The sequence below is a fragment of the Budorcas taxicolor genome, chromosome 3 (assembly GCF_023091745.1).
Source record: "Budorcas taxicolor isolate Tak-1 chromosome 3, Takin1.1, whole genome shotgun sequence".
Classification (NCBI taxonomy): domain Eukaryota; kingdom Metazoa; phylum Chordata; class Mammalia; order Artiodactyla; family Bovidae; genus Budorcas; species Budorcas taxicolor.
This window is the reverse complement of record NC_068912.1, coordinates 70,888,832-70,913,321: the sequence shown is the minus strand read 5'-3', so window position 1 is coordinate 70,913,321 and position 24,490 is coordinate 70,888,832. Positions and strand designations below refer to the sequence as shown.

General features: G+C 39.3%; 1 protein-coding gene across 1 annotated transcript in view; it reads right to left on the bottom strand.

Moving 5' to 3' along the window:
* Window positions 1-667: 667 nt before the first annotated feature.
* Window positions 668-24,490, bottom strand: part of LRRIQ3 (leucine rich repeats and IQ motif containing 3) — a 174,081-nt gene continuing 150,258 nt past the window's right edge. Inside the window, exons 6-7 of the mRNA XM_052637937.1 lie at window positions 14,250-14,979; window positions 668-824 (exon numbers count right to left, since the gene is read on the bottom strand). Of these exons, the coding sequence (XP_052493897.1) occupies window positions 668-824; window positions 14,250-14,979 (887 nt within the window). The remainder of the gene's footprint in view (window positions 825-14,249; window positions 14,980-24,490) is intronic.

Genomic DNA, 24,490 nt, shown 5'->3' with positions numbered 1-24,490 from the left:
TATATGTGTTCTTTCTCTTAACTCTCTCCTCTGTTCCCTATATAAGTGAAGGCTAACACAACAAAAGTAAATATACAAAATCTTACAGTCTTCTAGGAAGTTATTACAAATATTTAATTTTCCTTTTCAATTTATATTTTCTGAATTCTTATAAGAACACAAGTCACCGATATAATGGTGAAACTTTTATTTTGAAAAAAGAAAGTTTTAATAAAATAAACATGAAATATAATTAAATATATGAAAGCAGGCTATGAAACTGATCAATGAACACAGTGTCTCAATAAAAGTCAACAGTTGGGACCACAAAAACTATTCAAAGTTTGCCATAGAAGCTGTAAATCGATTACAAATTGCTGAACTCATAATATGAAACAATAAAAGTAATGGCTTTGCAATAATTCCTGAAATAAATTAAGTCAGCTTTCATCGTTCCCTGGATATCTAGATATATAAGGAATCTTTAGGTGTGCCAAGTCAACTTGATTTAAGTTAAGTTATGATCAAGAAGATATACATTTTAATTATTCTTTATATTTTAGAAGATATATTTACAAATCAATCTTGTGACATAGAGTACTTTTTCTTTCACAGTATTATTTCAAAGTCCTTTAACTAAACAATGGCCATAATTCAAAATGACCACAGAATGTGATCTGGCTTCAGTTCACTTTGTCATTCCATCAGGAACCTTAGTGACTAACTTCTTTTTCACAATTGCAGCTTTTGTTCTAGCATCTTGAAGTCTTTCACAAGCTTTCTCAAAGGCAATCATATCATTAACAAACTTTTCTTCATAGTGTCTTTTATGTATTTCTTGAGCCCTAAGAACAAAGAAAGGTAACAGAAGGAGATACTTTTACACAGCTAAAACCATAACAATCAATTACACTGTAACTATAATTAGATGTCTTCAAAATAGATACATACAAATGAGAGAAAGATAAAGCTCCACTTACTGCATAAAATTTTATTATATCATTAAATAATATTCATCTTTGGCTAATATTTCTAAGTTTTCTATTAGCTGTAACTGAGAATTCTTAAAAACATTGGCTTAGATTCCCAAAGTGGCTTCTAAACCAGACTGCCATGATTTGCAGAATTTGTACTTAAGCCTCACTAAATCCAAGCTCTGTCTAGGACTCTATCTGTGGACAGTACTCCACAAACTCACATGTTGAAATACTAACCCACAGTACCTTAGAATGAGACTGTATTTGGAGAAAGGTCTTTTAGAGGTGTCCTTATAAGAACATGAGGGGACATCAATGATACACACACATAAAACAAAGGTTATGTGAGGACACAGTGAGAAGGTAGCCATCTTCAAACCAAGGAGAAAGGCCTCAGGGGAAGCCAATCCTAAAAACGTCTTCATCTTGGACTTCTACTCTCCACGACTTGAGAAAACAAATTTCTGTTGCTTAAATAACCGAATATGTGCTATTTTGCTATGGTAGCCCTGCTGCTGCTACTGCTGCTAAGTCACTTCAGTCGTGTCCGACTCTGTGGGTCCCCATAGACGGCAGCCCACCAGGCTCCCCCATCCCTGGGATTCTCCAGGCAAGAACACTGGAGTGAGTTGCCATTTCCTTCTCCAATGCATGAAAGTGAAAAGTAAAAGTGAAGTTGCTCAGTCGTGTCCGACTCTTCGCGACCCCATGGACTGCAGCCTACCACGCTCCTCCACCCATGGGATTTTCCAGGGAAGAGTACTGGAGTGGGGTGCCATCGGCAGACCAATAAACTCTTACTATGTTAGAGAAATTTGAACCAGATTACGTAGGCAAACCTGAGAAATGCCATAGGCTTTAGGAGAATTATTTCATTAATACTCATTCATTCAAGAGTTATATACTATAATGTTTGCCACTATCCCTAGATGCTTGAAACAAAGATAAATAAGGTATAATTATGAGACACTTATAGAAGGTAAAGAGAAATAAAGGTATATGAATATATAAATGAAATATATATTATTATACATATATTTGTATTTAGGTATACTCAGAAATGTGGATTTGGGGAGTGGAAGAGAGGCCTAAGTCTAGAAAGTCTGCAATTTATTGACTCCATGATTTTGAATGTTACTTAAGTTCTCTCTACCTCATTTTCTTCATCTTTTAAAAGGGAATAATTCAACTCATAGGATTTAGTGAAGGACTAAATGAGTTAATGCATTTAAAATCCTGGTGTACCCAACAATTAATAAGGTGTTAAGCATGGCCATGGTTCTCATTCAGGTCTTGGGGTCCTCTTTCCAAGATTGCTAAAGAATTCATTTCCTTTTCACTCTTCCTACATGACTCCTCTCATTTTCAAGTCAGCAATGTCGTGTCAAATCTTCCTTCTTCTTTGAGTCTCTTGACTTTCTTTTCTGCTTCTGCATTTAAAGACCCATGAGAGGGGGGCGGTCCTAAGATGGAGGAGGAATAGGACGGGGAGACCACTTTCTCCCACACAATTCATCAAAAGAACATTTAAATGCTGAGTAAACTCCACAAAACAACTTCTGAATGCTGGCAGAGGACATCAGGCACCCAGAAAAGCAGCCCATTGTCTTCGAAAGGAGGTAGGAAAAAATATAAAAGACAAAAAGAGACAAAAGAGGGAGGGACGGAGCTCCATCCCAGGAAGGGAGTCTTAAAAAGAGAGAAGTTTCCAAACACCAGGAAACACTCTCACTGCTGAGTCTGTGGCGAGCCTTGGAAGCACAGAGGGCAACATAACAGGGAGGAAAAATAAATAAATAATTAAAACCCACAGATTACGAGCCCAACGGTAACTGCCCCAGCGGAGAAGCAGCGAAGACGCCTGCACCTGCCACTAGCAAGCGGGGGCTGGGTAGGGGGGCGCGGGCTGCATCGCTTAGAGTAAGGATCTGGCCTGAATGCCCCGAGGGCAATCTGAGCGAACTAACTTGGGCTAGCAAACCAGACTGTGGGATAGCTACAACACGAAAAGCCCTAAGACACCGCCAGGCCGGGGCACAGAACAAAGGACTGAACAGAACTAGCCGGCTGCAGACCATCCCCCTCCGGTGACAGGCAGCCAGAGCCGGAAGGGAGCAGTCACAGTCCCAGAGAAACATTATCTACCAAACTGCAAGCAGGCTTCTTTACTAATTAGACTTCTTGGGGTTCTAGACAGTCAACATCCGCTTGAGGTGCGCCAGTTGTACACCCAGAAAACCGAGCGGCGGGGACAGGGAAGGTGATAAGTCGTAGCGACCACACTCACCAAACACCTCACCACCTGAGCTGCTCGGACCAGGGAAGGGCACAAAACGCAGGCCCAACCAAGTCTGCGCCTCTGAGAACTACCCAAGTGCCTGAACCTGAGCGGCTTAGACCTGGGAGGTGCGTGCAGCCCAGGGCCGACCTCGGATGGTTCCCAGTGGAGCAACCTAGAGCCTGAGCAGTGTGGGCGGGGAGGGCACACGCAAAGTGAGTGGGGGCAGGCCCAGTGTGGCTGAGGCACTGCGAGCACATGCCAACGTTATTTGTTTGCAGCGTCCCTCCCTCCCCACAGTGAGACTGAACAAGTGAGCCTAAAACAAGGGTCCACCACCACCCTCTTTGTGTCAGGGCAAAAATCAGACACTGAAGAGACCAGCAAGCAGAAGAAGCTAAAACAGAGGGAACTGCCTTGGAAGGGACAGGTGCAATAGATTAAAACCCTGTTGTTAGTACGACTACATAGGAAGGGGCCTATAGATCTTGAGAAATATAAGCCGGACCAAGGAACTATCCAAAAATGAACTGACCGCACAATACCCACAACAACACCAGAGAAAGTCCTAGATATAGTTTTACTATTTTTATGATCATCCTTTTTTTTTTAATTTTTAAAATTTTTAAGTTCTCTATTACTCCTTTAATTTTCACTTTTATAACCTACTATTACTTTGCAAAAAAAAAGACCCTATTTTTTAAAGCAAACTTCATATATATATATATATATATATATATATATATATATTACAATTTTTGTGACTTTTTTTCTTCTTTTCTCTAATATTGTATTTTTGAAATTCCAAACTCTACTCTAGATTTTTAATCTTTGCTTTTTGGTATTTGTTATCAATTTTGTACCTTTAAGAACCCAACCTTCAGTACCCATTTTTACTTGGGAGCGAGATTACTGGCTTGACTGCTCTCTCCCCCTTTTGACTCTCCTTTTTCTCCACCAGGTCGCCTCTGTCTCCACCCTACCCCCTCTCTTCTCTACCCAACTCTGTGAATCTCTGTGTGTTCCAGAAGGTGGAGAACACTTAGGGAACTGATTACTGGCTGGATCTGTCTCTCTTCTTTTGATTCCCTACTTTTATCCTCCTGGCCACCTCTGTCTCCTTCCTCCCTCTTCTCCTCTCTGTATAACTCCATGAACATCTCTGAGCGGTCCAGTTGTGGAGTGCACAAAAGGAAGTGATTACTGGCTAGCTTACTCTCTCCTCTATTGATTCCACCTCATCTCATTCGGGTCACCTCTAGCTCCCTCCTCCCTCTTCTCTTCTCCATGTAACTCTGTGAAGCTCTCTGGGTGTCCCTCACGGTGGAGAAACTTTTCATCTTTAACCCAGATGTTTTATCAATGGTGCTGTATAGAAGGAGAAGTCTTGAGACTACTGTAAAAATAAGACTGAAAACCAGAAGCAGGAGGCTAAAGTCCAAATCCTGAGAACACCAGAGAACTCCTGACTCCAGGGAACATTAATTGACAGGAGCTCATCAAATGCCTCCACACCTACACTGAAACCAAGCACCACCCAAGGGCCAACAAGTTCCAGAGCAAGACATAACACATAAATTCTCCAGCAACATAGGAACACAGCCTTGAGCTCCAATATACAGGCTGCCCAAAGTTACACCAAAACCATTGACATCTCATAACCCATTACTGGACACTTCATTGCACTCCAGAGAGCAGAAATCCAGCTCCACCCACCAGAACAGCGACACAAGCTTTCCTAACCAAGAAATCTTGACAAGCCACCTGTACAACCCCACCCACAGCGAGGAAACTCCACAATAAAGACAACTCCACAAACTGCCAGAATAGAGAAAGGCCACCCCAAACTCAGCAATATAAACAAGATGAAGAGACAGAGGAATACCCAGCAGGTAAAGGAACAGGATAAATGCCCACCAAACCAAACAAAAGAGGAGGAGATAGGGAATCTACCTGATAAAGAATTCCAAATAATGAGAGTGAAAATGATCTAAAATCTTGAAATCAAAACGGAATCACAGGTAAATAGCCTGGAGACAAGGATTGAGAAGATGCAAGAAAGGTTTAACAAGGACCTAGAAGAAATAAATAAGAGTCAATGTATAATGAATAATGCAATAAATGAGATCAAAAACACTCTGGAGGCAACAAATAGTAGAAGATAGGATCTCATATGCTAGTAAGGTAATGCTCAAAATTCTCCAAGCCAGGCTTCAGCAATACATCAACCGTGAACTCCCTGATGTTCAAGCTGGTTTTAGAAAAGGCAGAGGAACCAGAGATCAAATTGCCAACATCCGCTGGATCATGGAAAAAGCAAGAGAGTTCCAGAAAAACATCTATTTCTGCTTTATTGACTATGCCAAAGTCTTTGACTGTGTGGATCACAATCAACTGTGGAAAATTCTGAAAGAGATGGGAATACCAGACGACCTAACCTGCCTCTTGAGAAATCTGTATGCAGGTCAGGAAGCAACAGTTAGAACTGAACATGGAACAACAGACGGGTTCCAAATAGGAAAAGGAGTACGTCAAGGCTGTATATTGTCACCCTGCTTATTTAACTTCTATGCAGAGTACATCATGAGAAACGCTGGACTGGAAGAAACACAAGCTGGAATCAAGATTGATGGGAGAAATATCAGTAACCTCAGATATGCAGATGACACCACCCTTATGGCAGAAAGTGAAGAGGAGCTAAAAAGCCTCTTGGTGAAAGTGAAAGAGGAGAGCAAAAAAGTTGGCTTAAAGCTCAACATTCAGAAAACGAAGAGCATGGCATCCAGTCCCATCACTGCATGGGAAATAGACGGGGAAACAGTGGAAACAGTGTCAGACTTTATTTTTTTGGGCTCCAAAATCACTGCAGATGGTGACTGGAGCCATGAAATTAAAAGACGCCTACTCCTTGGAAGAAAAGTTATGACCAACCTAGATAGTATATTCAAAAGCAGAGATATTACTTTGCTGACTAAGGTCCATCTAGTCAAGGCTATGGTTTTTCCAGTAGTCATGTATGGATTTGAGAGTTGGACTGTGAAGAAGGCTGAGCACCGAAGAATTGATGCTTTTGAAGTGTGGTGTTGGAGAAGACTCTTGTGAGTCCCTTGGACTGCAATGGGATCCAACCAATCCATTCTGAAGGAGATCAGCCCTGGGATTTCTTTGGAAGGAATGATGCTAAAGCTGAAACTCCAGTACTTTGGCCACCTCATGCGAAGAGTTGACTCATTGGAAAAGACTCTGATGCTGGGAGGGATTGGGGGCAGGAGGAGAAGGGGACGACCCAGGATGAGATGGCTGGATGGCATCACCGACTCGATGGACGTGAGTCTGAGTGAACTCCGGGAGATGGTGATGGACAGGGAGGCCTGGCGTGCTGCGATTCATGGGGTTGCAAAGAGTCAGACACGACTGAGTGACTGAACTGAACTGAACTGAGGATTAGTGAAGTAGAAGATAGAATGGTAGAAATGAATGAATCAGAGAGGAAAAAATAAAAATGAATTAAAAGAAATGATGACCATCTCAGAGACCTCCAGGACAGTGTTAAACGCCCCAACATTCAAATCATAGGAGTCCCAGAAGAAGAAGACAAAATGAAAGACCATGAGAAAATACTTGAGAAGATAATAGTTGAAAACGTTCCTAAAATGGGGAAGGAAATAATCACCCAAGTCCAAGAAACCCAGAGAGTCCCAAACAAGATAAACCCAAGGCGAAACACGCCAAGACACGTAGTAATCAAATTAACAAAGATCAAACACAAAGAACAAATACTAAAAGCAGCAAGGGGGGAAAAAAATAACACACAAGGGGATTCCCACAAGGATAACAGCTGATCTTTCAACAGAAACTCTTCAGGCCAGGAGGGAATGGCAGGACATACTTAAAGTGATGAAAGAAAATAACCTATAGCCCAGAGGATCTCATTCAAATATGAAGGAGAAATCACAAGCTTTACAGACAAGCAAAAGCTGAGAGAATTCAGCACCATCAAACCAGCTCTCCAAAAAATGCTAAAGAATCTTCTCTATACAGGAAACACAAAAAGGGTGTATAAACTTGAACCCAAAACAATGAAGTAAATGGCAATAGGATCATACTTTTCAATAATTACCTTAAACATAAATGGGTTGAATGCCGCAACCAAAAGACAAAGACTGGCTGAATGGATACAAAAAGAAGACCCCCATATATGTTGTCTACAAGAGACCCACCTCACAACAAGGGACACATACAGACTGAAAGTGAAGGGCTGGAAAAAGATATTCCATGCAAATAGAGACCAAAAGAAAGCAGGAGTAGCAATACTCATATCAGATAAAATAGACTTTAAAACAAAGGCTGTGAAAAGAGACAAAGACAGATACTACATAATGATCAAAGGATCAATCCAAGAAGAAGATGTAACAATTATAAATATATATGCACCCAACATAGGAGCACCGCAATATGTAAGACAAATGCTAACAAGTATGAAAGGGGAAATCAACAATAACACAATAATAGTGGGAGGCTTTAATACCCCCATTCACACCTATGGATAGATCAACTAAACAGAAAATTAACAAGGAAACACAAACTTTAAATGATACAATAGACCAGTTAGACCTAATTGATATCTATAGAACATTTCACCCCAAAACAATGAATTTCACCTTTTTCTCAAGTGCACACGGAACCTTCTCCAGGATAGATCACATCCTGGGCCATAAATCTAGACTTGGTAAATTCAAAAAAGTTGAAATCATTCCAAGCATCTTTTCTGACCACAATGCAGTAAGATTAGATCTCAATTACAGGAGAAAAACTATTAAAAATTCCAACATATGGAGGCTGAACAATACGCTGCTAACCAATAAATCACAGAAGAAATCAAAAAAGAAATCAAAATATGCATAGAAACGAATGAAGATGAAAACACAACAACCCAAAGCCTGTGGGAGACTGTAAAACAGTGCTAAGGGGAAAGTTCATAGCAATACACGCATACCTCAAGAAACAAGAAAAAATAACCTAAATAACCTAAGTTATGGTGTATCTGCCTTGATGTCTTTGGAATTCTTCATACTTCTGTGGATTCCCTTTGTACATGTAATTAGATTTTCTTCTGTCAATCTGTCTTATGCTATTTTAATTGCCAGCCAAAAGGAACTAATGGGGAAAGAGGAAATTCCATCTCCAACCCCAACAGTGGACATCCTTGGTGGCTCAGATGGTAAAGAATTTGCCTGCAATGCAGGAGACCTGGGTTGAGAAGATCCCCTGGAGAAGAGGATAGCTACCCATTCCCGTATCTTATCCTATTCATAGTCCTAGGGATCAGGGTATGGCATCTTCTTGTGGGCCGTAATTCTGCCTAGCACAGAGGTCTTGCATTACTCATTTCAAGACTAACTAAGAGCAAAAACAGAGGCATTATTAACAGGAAAATAGGAACCTAATCTTGAGACAGTAGAAAATGAAATGATAAATATAGGATATGTAGAATCTTTTGGGCTTCCCAGGTGTTGCCAGTGGTAAAGAACCTGCTTGCTAATGCAGGCGACTTAAGAGATGTGGGTTTGATCCCTGGGTTGGAAAGATCCCCTGGTGGAGGGCATGGCAACCCATTCCATTATTCTTGCCTGGAGAATCCTGTGGACAGAGGAGCCAGGTGGGCTACAGTCCATAGGGTTGCAAAGAGTTGTGATACAACTGAAGTGACTTAGCACGCATGCACACAGAATTTTATAAATAGTGCAAGAGAAGTGAAACAAATTCAAGCTTGAAGGACTAAAATTCCTTTGGGATAAAGTGAATGGCTTGCTGAGTAGGAAAGGTCAGAGGTGGCATTTGCATAGGAAGCTCCATAGCTGATGAAGTTGAAATCTTTTTAGGTAATGAGAGAAAGAGCAAGCACTTGAGAGAACTGCTAAAGCTGGATGCCACAGAATTAAACTCAGCATAAATTTACAAATCACTGATGCCTTCCAGCCATTTTTACCTGAATACAAAAAATGAAGAAACATAATTGGACTGTTCCAATGTACGGGCTGAGGTGGTTAGCATGGTAGAGGCAATGAAAGGAAAGGACTTCAGAGACACTGGATGAAATGGGAAAAATAATTCAATGTAAGATTCCAGGAAGCTACATTAGAAAGTCTATAAAAAGGGTTATTTGAGGGATGAGTGTCATAATATATTTGAAGAATACATGTGGGGAAAGGAAAGGAAAAAAAGAATTGAAAATATAAAAGATTTTAGTCATAAATAAATATACAGGGATATAAAATTTAAGAGGTGGGGCAGTTCCAAGAGATAAGGGGTCACTTGTATGATTGTGGAAATGAGTTAAAAGGCTGTTGGGATTCAATAATGTTTAGGTTAGGCAATTAAGAGAATTGTTCTTATGAATTCCGAAGTTAACTGTGATAAAGGCAGAAGTTGGATAAAGGAAAGCTTCATGCATCAACATAGAAAGACTACAGGGAATGACAGGAGGTCAACTGATGACAAAGATTAAGGACAAGAAGATGATGATGTACCTGGATAATTGCCTTAGGTGCCAGATCTTCCAAGCTAAATGATACTCTACTCTAAAATGGGTACAATACTGAGCACTGTCATCATTTTTTAAGAGTAGGCACAAGAATATTTGGGGAAAGTTATGATCAGGCTTTTACCTAATACAGAACTTCTTTCATTTTAAAGACTCTTTTAAATTCATTCTTAAACACTCCTGTGGGTATTTTATCAACTTCCTAAACTAGAGCTTTGCAGTTCCCCTTTCTTCATTCATTTTCCCTCATTCCAGAACAGGATCATGAAGCTATATTCTCGGTAATGACTTCACTAGCTATTGAGATTCATTAGAATGCTTTTAGTAGTGTTTGATACATTAATGAAGACTCAACTGGCAAAAAAAATAAGTGAAAAACTTCTGAAGTCTTTACACAGGTTTTACTTTTTTGAGTCACAGCTCTTTTCTGCACATTGATACTCAATCTTTATTTGAAAATGTTTATAATAAGACTCATAATGCCTTGTAGGAAACATTACTGACATAATCAGAACATTGCCTTATTCCTGTGTGCTTTCAAGGATATCTTTGCAGCAGCTTACAAGAAGAGATAATTCAGTTAATACACATCAGGAAGCTTACTTGACTCTGTATCTTCTACAAATTAATGATGGGCAGATATTCAATTTGCTGTAATAAAACCAAGTTGATTAAATTCTCTTTAACACTGATTTGTGCTAGACTTATATTTTGATATAATAGACTAGCTTTCATTCTCTTTTCATTCGCTCCTCCAAAATATATTTTCTGTTAAATTATAAAAATTTGTTTTCAAAATCTTTCTCCCCCTCCCCAACATGGTATACATTAAGGAAAATATTTGCAAACTTTGGAGGAGAAAATATAAAATATTTTTCATACTTAAAAAGATATAAAGTACCTCAGTAAATAGTTTTAAATTTGCTTATAGCTAGGAAAAGACAAAGCTAGTGGAGGTGATGGAATTCCAGTTGAGCTATTTCAAATCCTGAAAGATGATGCTGTGAAAGTGCTGCACTCAATATGCCAACAAATTTGGAAAACTCAACAGTGGCCACAGGACTGGAAAAGGTCAGTTTCCATTACAATCCCTAAGAAAGACAATGCCAAATAATGTTCAAACTATGACACAATTGCACTCATCTCACATGCTAGCAAAGTAATGCTCAAAATTCTCCAAGCCAGGATTCAGCAATACGTGAACTGTGAACTTGCAGATGTTCAAGCTGGTTTTAGAAAAGACAGAGGAACCAGAGATCAAATTGCCAACATCTGCTGGATCATCAAAAAAGCAAGGGAGTTCCAGAAAAACATCTATTTCTGCTTTATTGACTATGCCAAAGCCTTTAACTGTGTGGATCACAATAAACTGTGGAAAATTCTGAGAGAGATGGGAATACCAGACCACCTAACCTGCCTCTTGAGAAATCTGTATGCAGGTCAGGAAGCAACATTTAGAACTGGACATGGAACGACAGACTGGTTCCAAATAGGAAAAGGAGTACGTCAAGGCTGTATATTGTCACCCTGCTTATTTAACTTATATGCAGAGTACATCATGAGAAACGCTGGGCTGGAAGAAGCACAAGCTGGAATCAAGACTGCCGGGAGTCAATACCTCAGATATGCAGATGATACCACCCTTAAGGCAGAAAGTGAAGAGGAACTAAAAAGCCTCTTGTTGAAAGTGAAAGAGGAGAGCAAAAAAGTTGGCTTAACGCTCAACATTCAGAACAAAGATCACGGCATCTGATCCCATCACTTCATGGGAAACAGATGGGGAAACAGTAGAAACAGTGTCAGACTTTATTTTGGGGGGCTCCAAAATCACTGAAGATGTGATTTCAGCCATGAAATTAAAAGACACTTACTCATTGGAAGAAAAGTTATGACCAACCTAGACAGCATATTCAAAAGCTGAGACATTACTTTGCCAACAAAGGTCTGTCTAGTCAAGGCTATGGTTTTCCCAGTGGTCATGTATGGATGTAAGAGTTGGACTGTGAGGAAAGCTGAGCGCTGGAGAATTGATGCTTTTGAAGTGTGGTGTTGGAGAAGACTCTTGAGAGTCACTTGAACTGCAAGGAGGTCCAACCAGTCCATTCTAAAGGAGATCAGTCTTGGGTGTTCATTGGAAGGACTGATGCTGTAGCTGAAACTCCAATACTTTGGCCACCTCATGCGAAGAGTTGACTCACTGGAAAAGACTCTGATCCTGGGAGGGATTGTGGGCAGGAGGAGAAGGGGACAACAGAGGATAAGATGGCTGGATGGCATCACCAACTTGATGGACATGAGTTTGCATAAACTCTGGGAGTTGGTGATGGACAGGGAGGTCTGGCGTGCTGTGATTAATGGGGTCACAAAGAGTCGGACACAACTGAGCAACTGAACTGAACTGAACTGAGGAAAAGACAAATGCTTTCTTTTTATTTTATACTTCTTTGTAGTACAGACTACTTTTTAAAACAATAGCAATTAAAAATGTAAATGAAATAAGCAGTCATGCAGGAGACTTGGGATTTGATCTCTGGGTCAAGAAGTTCCCCTGGAGAAGAAAATGGCAACTCACTCCAGTGTTCTTGCCTGGAGAATACCATGGAGAGAGGAGTCTGGCGGGCTATAGCCCATGTAGTCTCAAAGAGTCAGACATGACTGAGGGACTAATACTTTCACTTTTCACTGTCATGATCTTTATGTATTTCCAGATAAGCCTTAAACATATGTATTCATGGTTTGGCCACTTAATGTGTCACCAGGATAAAAATTGCCAACCTCCGCTGGATCATGGAAAAAGCAAGAGTTCCAAGAAAACATCTATTTCTGCTTTATTGACTATGCCAAAGCCTTTGACTGTGTGGATCACAATAAGCTGTGGAAAATTCTGAAAGAGATGGGAATACCAGACCACCTAACCTGGCTCTTGAGGAATCTGTATGCAGGTCAGGAAGCAACAGTTAGAACTGGACATGGAACAACAGACTTGTTCCAAATAGGAAAAGGAGTACGTCAAGGCTGTATATTGTCACCCTGATTACTTAACTGATATGCAGAGTACATCATGAGAAACGCTGGACTGGAAGAAACACAAGCTGGAATCAAGACTGACGGGAGAAATATCAATAATCTCAGATATGCAGATGACACCACCGTTATGGCAGAAAGTGAAGAGGAGCTAAAAAGCCTCTGGATGAAAGTGAAAGAGGAGAGCAAAAAAGTTGGCTTAAAACTCAACATTCAGAAAATGAAGATCATGGCATCCGGTACCATCACTTCATGGGAAATAGATGGGGAAACAGTAGAAACAGTGTCAGACTTTATTTTTTGGGACTCCAAAATCACTGCAGATGGTGACTGCAGCCATGAAATTAAAAGACGCTTACTCCTTGGAAGAAAAGTTATGACCAACCTAGATAGTATATTTAAAAGCAGAGACTACTTTGCCAAGTAAGGTCCATCTAGTCAAGGCTATGGTTTTTCCTGTGGTCATGTATAGATGTGAGAGTTGGACTGTGAAGAAGGCTGAGTGCCGAAGAATTGATGCGTTTGAACTGTGCTGTTGGAGAAGACTCTTGAGAGTCCCTTGGACTGCAAGGAGATCCAACCAGTCCATTCTGAAGGAGATCAACCCTGGGATTTCTTTGGAAGGAATGATGCTAAAGCTGAAGCTCCAGTACTTTGGCCACCTCATGCGAAGAGTTGACTCATTGGAAAAGACTCTGATGCTGGGAGGGATTGGGGGCAGGAGGAGAAGGGGATGACCCAGGATGAGATGGCTGGATGGCATCACCGACTCGATGGACGTGAGTCTGAGTGAACTCCGGGAGATGGTGATGGACAGGGAGGCCTGGCGTGCTGCGATACATGGGGTCGCAAAGAATTGGACACCACTGAGTACTGAACTGACTGACTGACTGAACTGAATTGAGGATAAAAATGGCTTTCTAATATTAGAAAAAGCAAATGAACAAACCTGTGTGAAGAACACACAAGGGTAAAAAAGGGTAAAAAAATTACTGGGGTCCTGTCTAGTGTACCGTTTAGTATTATGTGTGTCTTTCCATCTCTTTGAGCTTTCCTACAACTCTAAGTTGAGGGAGAGGTGGATGACCAAACCTCTAGAAACTTGATGGAGAAGACAATGACTGAGATCTGTCAACCTTACCTTTTTTACTGTGCTTTTCCTGGTAACCTCTCATATTTGGTTCTCTGTTCCCAAAATCTCCTTTTATATTTAGCTGAAAATGATATTTATGGTGATGGCTTCAGCTACTTGCAGGGGGGGGGGGTACTCAGTTTTCCTGGGTCTCTCCCATGTATAGATGTTATTAAACTTTTGTTTGATTTTCTCCCATTACTCTGTCTTATATCAGTTTAATTCTTAAACCAGCCAGGAGAACCTAGAAGGCAGAGGCAAATTTCTTCCTCCCTGACAACTTGAAAGCTACTATTATATAAAAACTGTACCTACCTAATTTCCTTCATTTGTTTACGTAAATCCCTTTGGTACTTTTCAGTTGCCAGTTTTTGCTGAACAATCAGACTTTTCTCTTTCAAGGCAGCCTGCTTATTCTTCAATCTGTCAATTGCAGTCATTCCTTTGGTCAAAAGAGTGCGCTCATTATTTAGGTTCTGAATTAATAAACGGTCTTTAGCCTTTTGTTTTTTTTCTTTCAGGAACTGAGCTCTTCTCTCTTTAACTTTCTCAAGGTAGCTGGATCTATCCTGATAAAGTTGTTGTAAACCATCCTGAATTATCTCATCATCTCTTGCAGTCAGTTTATGTGTAGCATATATTTTATTATTTAAATTTTCTCTAATAGTTATTCTACTTCGTTCTTGGGCTATTTGTGCCATGCTTACAGCTGTTACTTTATTTTTACTACTTTCCTGCTTCTTTTGTTCTGAGAAATATTTATCAACATCACAAAGTGCTTGGAGTTTCATACCAGCTCTGTGTGTTGCCAAAAACTCTCTTCTTATTTTCTTTTCCATCGGCACGTCTTTTATTTTGACTATTGGTTTTTGATGAGCAGGAGAAAATGGCTGGGCATACATAGGAAAATAATCTTGTTCTTTTGCTCTCAATAGTGCAGCATATCTCAATGAATCTAAAGTATGTATGGGTAGTTTGAACACTGATATCCTAAAATTGACATCCAATTCTTCATCCTCAGTTTCCTCTTCAGACTCTTTCTGACCTACATCACAGCAGACAAATATAATCCATTACACAAGTGTTAAGCACAGTTTATTTTCTGTCCCAATTGTTTTGAAAGCTACATTAATAAAGTTGACAAGAACCTACTATTTACCTTATTAAGAAACATTTTCCCAACTGATATTCCTTTTCAGTTTGTGATTTAATCATGATTTTGGAGAGAAAAATCACTATTGGAACATTTTAACAAAGAAATACACAGATTACTTTATTTCCTTTATTATTTCTCACAATTATTTAGCTTGCTCTGACTCAGTAGCAGCATTTTATCTTATACTAAGTATGTAATTATACATATCATTTTTACATATAGTTATTATTATCTTGGGATTCCCTGGTAGCTCAGTAGTACAAGAATCCACCTGCAATGCAGGAGATATGAGTTCAATCCCTGGGTCAGAAAGACCCCCTGGAGAAGAAAATGGCAACGCACTCTACTATTCTTGTCAGGAGAATTCCATAGATAGAGGAATATGGCAGGCTGCCAACTGTGGGATTACACAAAGTCAGATGCGACTTAGCAACTAAACAACAATTATTATCTCACATTTGTAAAAGACTTTGTAATTCATTTTACCTTATTTTTCTTAACTCTAGTGAGAACTAATAGCTGCCATCAAAATTGTTTTTCTCTTCATTGAACACGCAAAGAAACAAAATCTCTAAGCTTCCTCTATTCTTATGTGTGGCCATGAGATTAAGTCTTCTCCAGGAGAGTGTGCATAGAAGTTATATGGGTAATATCTGGACCAAGGCTATTAAGACACAAATGTGCTTCTTCTGTATTTTCTTTCTGCTTCTGACCCACTGCATAGAGATGAGGATAAAGTGCTAGAAGATGGTAGATCAATGGACTCTGGCTCCCTGAATCCCTGATTTTTCATAAAAGTACTCAGTGACCAGGATTATCCAACTTGGATTCTTACGGAAGCCAGAAATAAAAGGCAATTATATTTGATCAACATACATTTCTAGGCTTGTTTATTTTAATCATAGCCAACCCATCCAATATAGCAATCTAAATGAATCACGTTATTGTTAATTATTTATTTTCTGACAAGCCGGTGGATGAAGTGAGGCTCAGGTGGCAAATACAGGTGAAAAAAAATACTGATTCATCTTCAGAAAAAATGTTTTCCATAATTGATTGATTATTGCTATTAAAACTGCATCGCTGCTTACTCTCATCTATGAGGGTTCTATCTTTTCTAATCTTTTAATCTTCTAATAGAAGATTCTCTTAAAGTTTCATATGTCATAATGCCAAATTTTATGGTGGAGTAAATACATGGACATTAAGGTAGCCATGAAGAATGGCAGAGCCTGTGGGCTAGTCAGGCAGTAGGAAAGAAGTGGACAGGTAGGATTATCACTAAAGACCTCTGGAATATTAACATTAGAAAAGGAAGCAGATTCTAGAGCTAGCAAGTAGAAAAGGTAATCCACCAGGATACAAAGCCAAAGTGTCCAGAAATAAGTATTAAGGGTTGAGTCCATAGCAAGGCACTAGAGACTCATAGGGATGAAAGCCAGAATTTCAAGTCTAGAGTAAACAGGATATAGTCTGGAATGACTACCTAGAAAAGGCACTCTTATGTATAAATTTAATTTTATATGGATAGCTTGACACGAGAAAGTTGGCCAAGAATTAAAGGTCAGGGCTAGAAAACACAATATTCCTAAAGGTTCTGGTTACAAATTCTGATTTGTGTGTGGTGGAGTTTTCCCATACTCCTAAGCAATACTCTGACACCAGCTGGGTATCCTACAATTCAACTTAATTCTAGCACTATGTATCTAGAGATAGGATCAGATTCCACAGGTTATGAGCTCAGTTCTACCAGGCTGTCTGCCCCCTTTCCTCTCTGGACACCGACTGCAAGTCTATCACAGGAGAGAAAGGGGCAGGGAACAATCTTTAAAAGAATGACATAACTCATGAGGAAACATAAAAACTGGTTAGAACCTACTAGGCCCAAGATGGCTGAAGATTCGACTTCCAGCAGACCTTGAGCCTCATTATACCTTCACTGTAATACATCAATAAGCTAAATGGCACTCCTGCAGGCACCATGACAGTTCTGAGGCTGATCATAAAAGGCCAAAAAGTGAGTGGTGAAATTTCTGGAAATTTCCTCCCCTCCCCCCAAATAGTTGTAGTAATCCTCTCACTTCTAGCCTATGAAATTGTGTGCATGTGTTAGTGGCTCAGTCATGTCTGAATCTTTGTGACTCCATGAACCATATAGCCTGCCAGGCTCCTCTGTCCTTGGAATTCTCCAAGAAGTATACTGGAGTGGGATCTTCCTGACCCAGGGATTGAACCCAAGTCTCCTGCATTGCAGGTAGATACTTTACTGTCTGAGCCACCAAGGATTTACTAGGTGTAGGCAAGTTATTTACTTCTTTGGACTTCAGTATGATAACTGTGAATGGATATAATAATACCCAATTTATAGGGTTCCCAATTTATAGGGTTCTAACTGGATTAAATGAGTTAAGATAAAGAAGCCCAACAAGGTATATATAATTATTAGAACAATGCCTGACAAAGAGTAAGAACGATGTTAGGGTGTGTTTTGTTTTGTTCTTTTTTCATTATATTTGATATGGAAAACAACGAGTTTATTTTATCTCTTTATTTCCATCAATGGTATTATGTTCAAATAGCCATATAATTTAGTAATGAATAGGGAAAAGACACCAAGGTACTTTTTCACACCCCTCAACATCCACTGGACACTTAACATAGAAAGTACAAGCAAGCCTTCTTTGTATATGTATTTTATTTCAAGACTGTATAATTCATCTCATTCATTATAGGAAAAATATTAATAGAAATCAAGTGATAGAAATGCTCTCATGTTTCCATAACCAAATATATAAACTTGTCTGTATATTCATGCATCTTCTTCTATCCTGAAATTCTTCATACATGCTTTGGCCCGATCCCCTATAGCTTTGTTTCTATGATCATCTAAGCTTTTTCCTTTATCATCCCTTTCTACTGGATCATTCACAGCCATGTTTTAACAACCATAACTGCCGCTACCACCATCAATGCAAGAACCACATTTCCTTGACCCTCATTGCCCTATAGTTACCATTCATTTTTCCTATTCAATTTTAGAATGAAAGCTATTGAGAAAGTTGTCTCCCTGTACCATGTTGTATTCACCTTTTAGTAACTCGTCAATTTACCATTTTTTTTTTTATATATAGATTTTAACTCTACTGTTCTCACCCACTTGTTGAAGCTCTCCCTAACAAAAGCTTCTATGGTGGGAAGTATAAAGGACACCTTTTTTTCTGTTCTAATCTTTCTTGGACTTTCAATGGCATTTAACAGAGTCAATCACTTGTCCTTTTTGAAAAACATTTTTTCATATTTTCTGATTTCTAGATTCTCTCAAACTCTTCTGGTATCATGAAGATATCTTGTCCCCCCCTTCTCCCCCCCATATTGTCTAAAGCTCTCCTGATTTTTCTTCTAGCTTTCTGATGACTTCTTAGTTTTGTTTGAAGACTCTTACTTTTCATCAAATTTCTGGAGTGGTTGAAGATTTGATACTATGTCCCCTTCCCATCTCCACTTTCTCTGCTGAAATGAATCACTCATGGCCTTAAATATCAGCTTCTATGCTGAGAACTCTCAATTTTATCATTTCAAGTTGGAAGTCTTATATGTATTTTTCAAACTTGGCACATTCAAAACATATTCAAAAGATCTCATTTGCTACCAGTAATCTATTGCCTCTAAAAAATAGCCCTTCTTATCTCAACAAATAATACCTAATAGCTTATTCAATTTTATCAATCAGTCTTATAGATTTTTATCTCAAAAATATAGCTCAAATTAACTGATTTTTTTTGCTCCATTTCCTTGCTATCACCCTACTTCAGGTTTTTATTAACTCTTAGACTATTTGCAATGTCTTCTTAAGTAGTCTCTGCATTTTTCAACACACATCCCACACAGTGATCAAGCCAGAGTAATCTCTTAAAATTGTGGGTTTAAAGATCTATGACTTATGTATGCCTTCATGATAAAATTCAAGTTCTTGCCATAGCCTACAAAACTTTGCATGAGTTTATACTTGTTTTCTCACCCAATATAATTTTCAAACTATTTCTAACATGCATTTCTAACTGCTATAGGCAAGACATAAATGATTTGTGGAGTAATTTCCAGGTAGTTTTTGAGTGGCAGAACAAGAAAAGAGAAAACAAGATCAGGTCCTTTGACTATAGTCTTACAAATAGAAAGTTCAATTTGACTTAGTTAAATAAATATGTGGGTACCTATGATCCAGGGTCTTGAAAAAATGAAAATAATGCTGACTCTCAAGAATCCTACAGTATAAGAAAAAATTTTAAGTCTAGTGGGGAAGGCAAATACATAAAGGAGGCAACTTCTAAGGACTCTGGCATGTGTTAAAACAAAAGTATACACAGGAGCCTAATAATCACTGAAGAAAGATGTCTGGGTCAGGTAGGTGGTTGTCAGCAAAAATGTTCTGGAGAAAGTAACAATTGGGTTTGCTTTTAAAGAGAGACATTATTTTATATTTGTATTATTATAAAGCTCATGTTTTGGGTATGAGGGAAAATATAATGAACTTGCAAAATGTATAGCTAAGAGAATAGGAAATAAGGCATTCCCAGGAAAAAAGAATTTTATAATCAAAGATGCAGATGTGAAAAAAAGAAATGTGAAATTTGGTTTTACAAAATATAAAGTCAGCAGAAGGAAATGGCAACCCACCCCAGTATCCTTGCCTGGAAAATCTCATGGATAGAGGAACCTGGTGGATTGCAGTCCATGGGGTCGCAAAGAGTCGGGCACGACTGAGTGACTAACACACACAGCTTTTATCAGCAGTTAGTTGCTAGAAATGTCCAGTAAGCAAGAAGGTACATGAACATAATCTAAATGCTGAAAGATAGGGAGATAAATATTTGGGTAACAATAGCACAGAGTTTTTTAGGTATAACTATGAACATAATCTGAAACTCCGATACTTTGGCCACCTCATGCGAAAGAGTTGACTCATTGGAAAAGACTCCGATGCTGGGAGGCATTGGGGGCAGGAGGAGAAAGGGACGACAGAGGATGAGATGGCTCAATGGCATCACCGACTTGATGGACATGAGTTTGAGTGAACTCTGGGAGTTGGTGAGGGACAGGGAGGCCTGGCGTGCTGTGATCTACGGGGTCGCAAAGAATTGGACACGACTGAGCATCTGAACTAACTAATGAACATAATCAAAGGAAGACAAGAGAGCTTAAGATAGAATCTTGGGAAATCAATAATTATCAAGTACATACTAGGTAAACCAAACATTAAGGAGGAAAAATGTTTCCCAGACTCTACATGTAAGTCTCTAAAGAAATCACTATATGTAAAGGAAACTGGTATATGTATGCATCCTGGTTTGCCATAGATAGTCCCAGTTTATGCCTACCATCCTGGTGAAGTTTAGCTTCAGAAGTGACCTAGTTTGAAAGAAAATTATATGGTCACCCTAGCTACATGGATACTGTCCAATGATAGACAAGAAGGAGGAGAGTAACACTGTGTGATCTTCATTGTTTAAGTTAAATAAAGATCTTAGTACAATGCCTAGGACCTAGTAGAAATATAATAAATATTTTTGTTAAAACTTAGGTTAAGAAACCCTTGAGGCTTCAAGAAAGTTACAACCATGCCTATTTTGTTTACCAGTTTATACTAAGCACTTTAAAGAATGTCTGGTCCATTCTTTCAATAAATATGTGTCTACTACTTTCAACAAACATTTTTTCTAGAGACAGTTAGGCCAGCTCAAGGACACTCTCCAGTTTTGTTTGAAGGCTACTGATGATAAATTTGCACTTACTTCTTACTTCTTACTTCTTCATTTTCCTTTCAATATTCCCCATATCTCTCATTATTCACTTTAAAAAACCTACACTTCAAATATAAAAGTTACAACTTCTGAACAGGACTTAGATACTTCTTATCTTTGTCTACTGCTATTTCCAATATTATGAAAGACTTCATGTGAATCAACACCTATAAAAAGATTGTATCTTGAGTAACATAAATGCTATCATCTATTGAGCCCTTACTATGTGGCACCTGCTGGGCTTACTTTCTTATGCAATATTTTTACCATTTACATTGATTACTTCATAAGATAGATATTACTGACCAGCAATCATAAGAATATAGTTAATATTTACTGAATGATTACTTTATGTCAAACTGTTTTGAGTCCTTTAAATAAATTATCTCATTTACCAAATATGAGGTAAGTTCAGTTCAGTTGTTCAGTCAAGCCTGACTCTTTGCGACTCCATGGATTGCAGCACACCACGCCTCCCTGTCCATCACCAACACCTGGAGACTACTCAAACTCACGTCCATTAAGTTGGTGATGCTATCCAACCATCTCATCCTCTGTTGTCCCCTTCTCCTCTCACCTTCCATCTTTCCCAGCATAAGGGTCTTTTCCAATGAGTCAGCTCTTCACAATAGGTGGCCAAAGTACTGGAGTTTCAGCTGCAACATCAGTCCTTCGATTGACTATTCAGGACTGATTTTCTTTACAAGGGACTGGTTGGATCTCCTTCCAGTCCAAGGGACTCTCAAGAGTCTTCTCCAATACCACAGTTCAAAAGCATCAATTCTTCAGTGTTCAGCTTTCTTTATAGTCCAACACTCACATCCATATATTACTACTGCAGAAACCATAGCCATGACTACATGGACCTTTGTTGGCAAAGTAATGTCTCGGCTTTTTAATAGGCTGTCTAGGTTGGTCATAACTTTTCTTCCAAGGAGTAAGCGTCTTTTAATTTCATGGCTGCAGTCACCATCTGCAGTGATTTTGGAGCCCCCAAAAATAAAGTCAGACACTGTCTCCACTGTTTCTCCATCTATTTGCTATGAAGTGATGGGACTGGATGCCATGATCTTTGTTTTCTGAATGTTGAGATTTAAGCCAACCTTTTCACTCCCCTCTTTCACTTTCATCAAGAGGCTCTTTAGTTCTTCTTCACTTTCTGCCATAAGGGTGGTGTCATCTGCATATATGAGGTTATTGATATTTCTCCAAGCAATCTTGATATCAGCTTGTGCTTCCTCCAGCCTAGCATTTCTCATGATGTACTCTGCATAGAATTTAAATAAGCAGGGTACAATATACAGCCTTGACATACTCCTTTTCCTGTTTGGAACCAGTCTGTGTTGTTCCATGTCCAGTTCTAACTGTTGCTCCTGACTTGCATACAGATTTCTCAAGAGGCAGGTCAGGTGGTCTGGTATTCCCATCTCTTTTAGAATTTCCCACTGTTTATTGTGATCCAAACAGCCAAAGGCTTTGGCATAGTCAATAAAGCAGAAATAGATGTTTTTCTGGAATTCCCTTGCTTTTTTGATGATCCAGCAGATGTTGGCAATTTGATCTCTGGTTTTTCTGCCTTTTCTAAAACCAGCTTGAACATCTGGAAGTTCACGGTTCACATATTGTTGAAGCCTCAGCTGGAGAATTTTGAGCATTACTAGCGTATGAGATGAGTGCAATTGTGCAGTAGTTTGAGCATTTTTTGGCATTGCCTTTCTTTGGCATTGGAATGAAAACTGACGTTTTCATGTCCTGTGGCCACTGCTGAGTTTTCCAAATGTGCTGCCATATTGAGTGCAGCACTTTCACACCAACATCTTTTAGGATTTGAAATAGCTTAGCTGGAATTCCATCACCTCCACTAGCTTTGTTTGTAGTGATGCTTCCTAAGGCCCACTTGACTTCACATTCCAGGATGTCTGGCTCTAGGTGAGTGATCACACCATCGTGCGTGATTATCTGGGTTGTTAAGATCTTTATTGTACAGTTCCTCTGTGTATTCTTGCCCCGTTTCTTAATATCTTCTGCTTCTGTTAGGTCCATACCATTTCTGTCCTTGATTGAGCCAATCTTTGCATGAAATGTTCCCTTGGTATTTCTAATTTTCTTGAAGAGATCTCTAGTCTTTCCATTCTATTGTTTTCCTCTATTTCTTTGCACTGATCACTGAGGAAGGCTTTCTTGTCTCTCCTTGCTATTCTTTGGAACTCTGCATTCAGATGCTTATATCTTTCCTTTTCTCCTTTGGTTTTTGCTTGTCTTCCTTTCACAGCTATTTGTAAGGCCTCTTCAGATAACCATTTTGCTTTCTTTCATTTCTTTTTCTTGGGGAGGATCTAGATCCCTGTCTCCTGAACAGTGTCACGAACCTCTGTCCCCAGTCCATCAGGCACTCTGTCAGATCTAGTCCCTTAAATCTATTTCTCACTTCCACTGTATAATAGTTAAAGATTTGATTTATTGCCATACCTGAATGGCCTAGTGGTTTTCCCTACTTTTTTCAATATAAGTCTGAATTTAGCCATAAGCAGTTCATGATCTGAGCCACAGTTAGCTCCCGGTCTTGTTTTTGCTGACTGTATGGAGCTTTCCCAAATTTGGCAGCAAAGAATATCATCAATCTGATTTTGGTGTTGACCATCTGGTGATGTCCACGTGTACAGTCTTCTCTTGTGTTGTTGGAAGAGGGTGTTTGCTATGACCAATGTATTCTCTTGGCAGAACTCTATTAGCCTTTGCCCTGCTTCACTCTGTACTACAAGGTGAAATTTGCCTGTTACTCCAGGTGTTTCTTGACTTCCTACGTTTGCATCCCAGTCCCCTATAATGAAAGGGATATCTTTTTTGGGGTGTTAATTAATTCTAGAAGGTCTTGTAGGTCTTCACAGAACCATTCAACTTCAGCTTCTTCAGCATTACTGGTCGGGGAATAGAATTGGATTACTGTGATATCAAACGGTTTGCCTTGGAAATGAACAGAGATCATTCTGTCGTTTTTGAGATTGTATCCAAGCACTGCATTTCAGACTCTTTTGTTGACTATGATGGCTACTCCATTTCTTCTATGGAATTCTTGCCCACAGAAGTAGATAAAATGGCCATCTGATTTAAATTCACCCATTCCAGTCCATTTAGTTGGCTGATTTCTAAAATGTTTATGTTCACTCTTGCCATATCCTGTTCAATCCCTTCCAATTTGCCTTGATTCATCGACCTATCATTCCAGGTTCCTATGCAATATTGCTCTTTACAGCATCGGACCTTGCTTCCATCACCCGTCACATCCACAGCTGGGTTTGGTTTTTGCTTTGGCTCTGTCTCTTCATTCTTTCTGGAGTTATTTCACCACTGACCTCTAGGAGCATTTTGGACACCTACTGACAGGGAGTTCATCTTTCAGTGTCCTTTCTTTTTGCCTTTTCTTACTGTTCATGGGTTCTCAAGCCAGGAATACTGAAGTGGTTTGCCATTCCCTTTTCCAGTGGACCACATTTTGTCTGAACTCTACACCATGACCTGTCTGTCTTGGGTGGCCCTATATGGCACGGCTCATAGTTTCATTGAGTTAGACAAAGCTGTGGTCCATGTGATTAGATTGATTA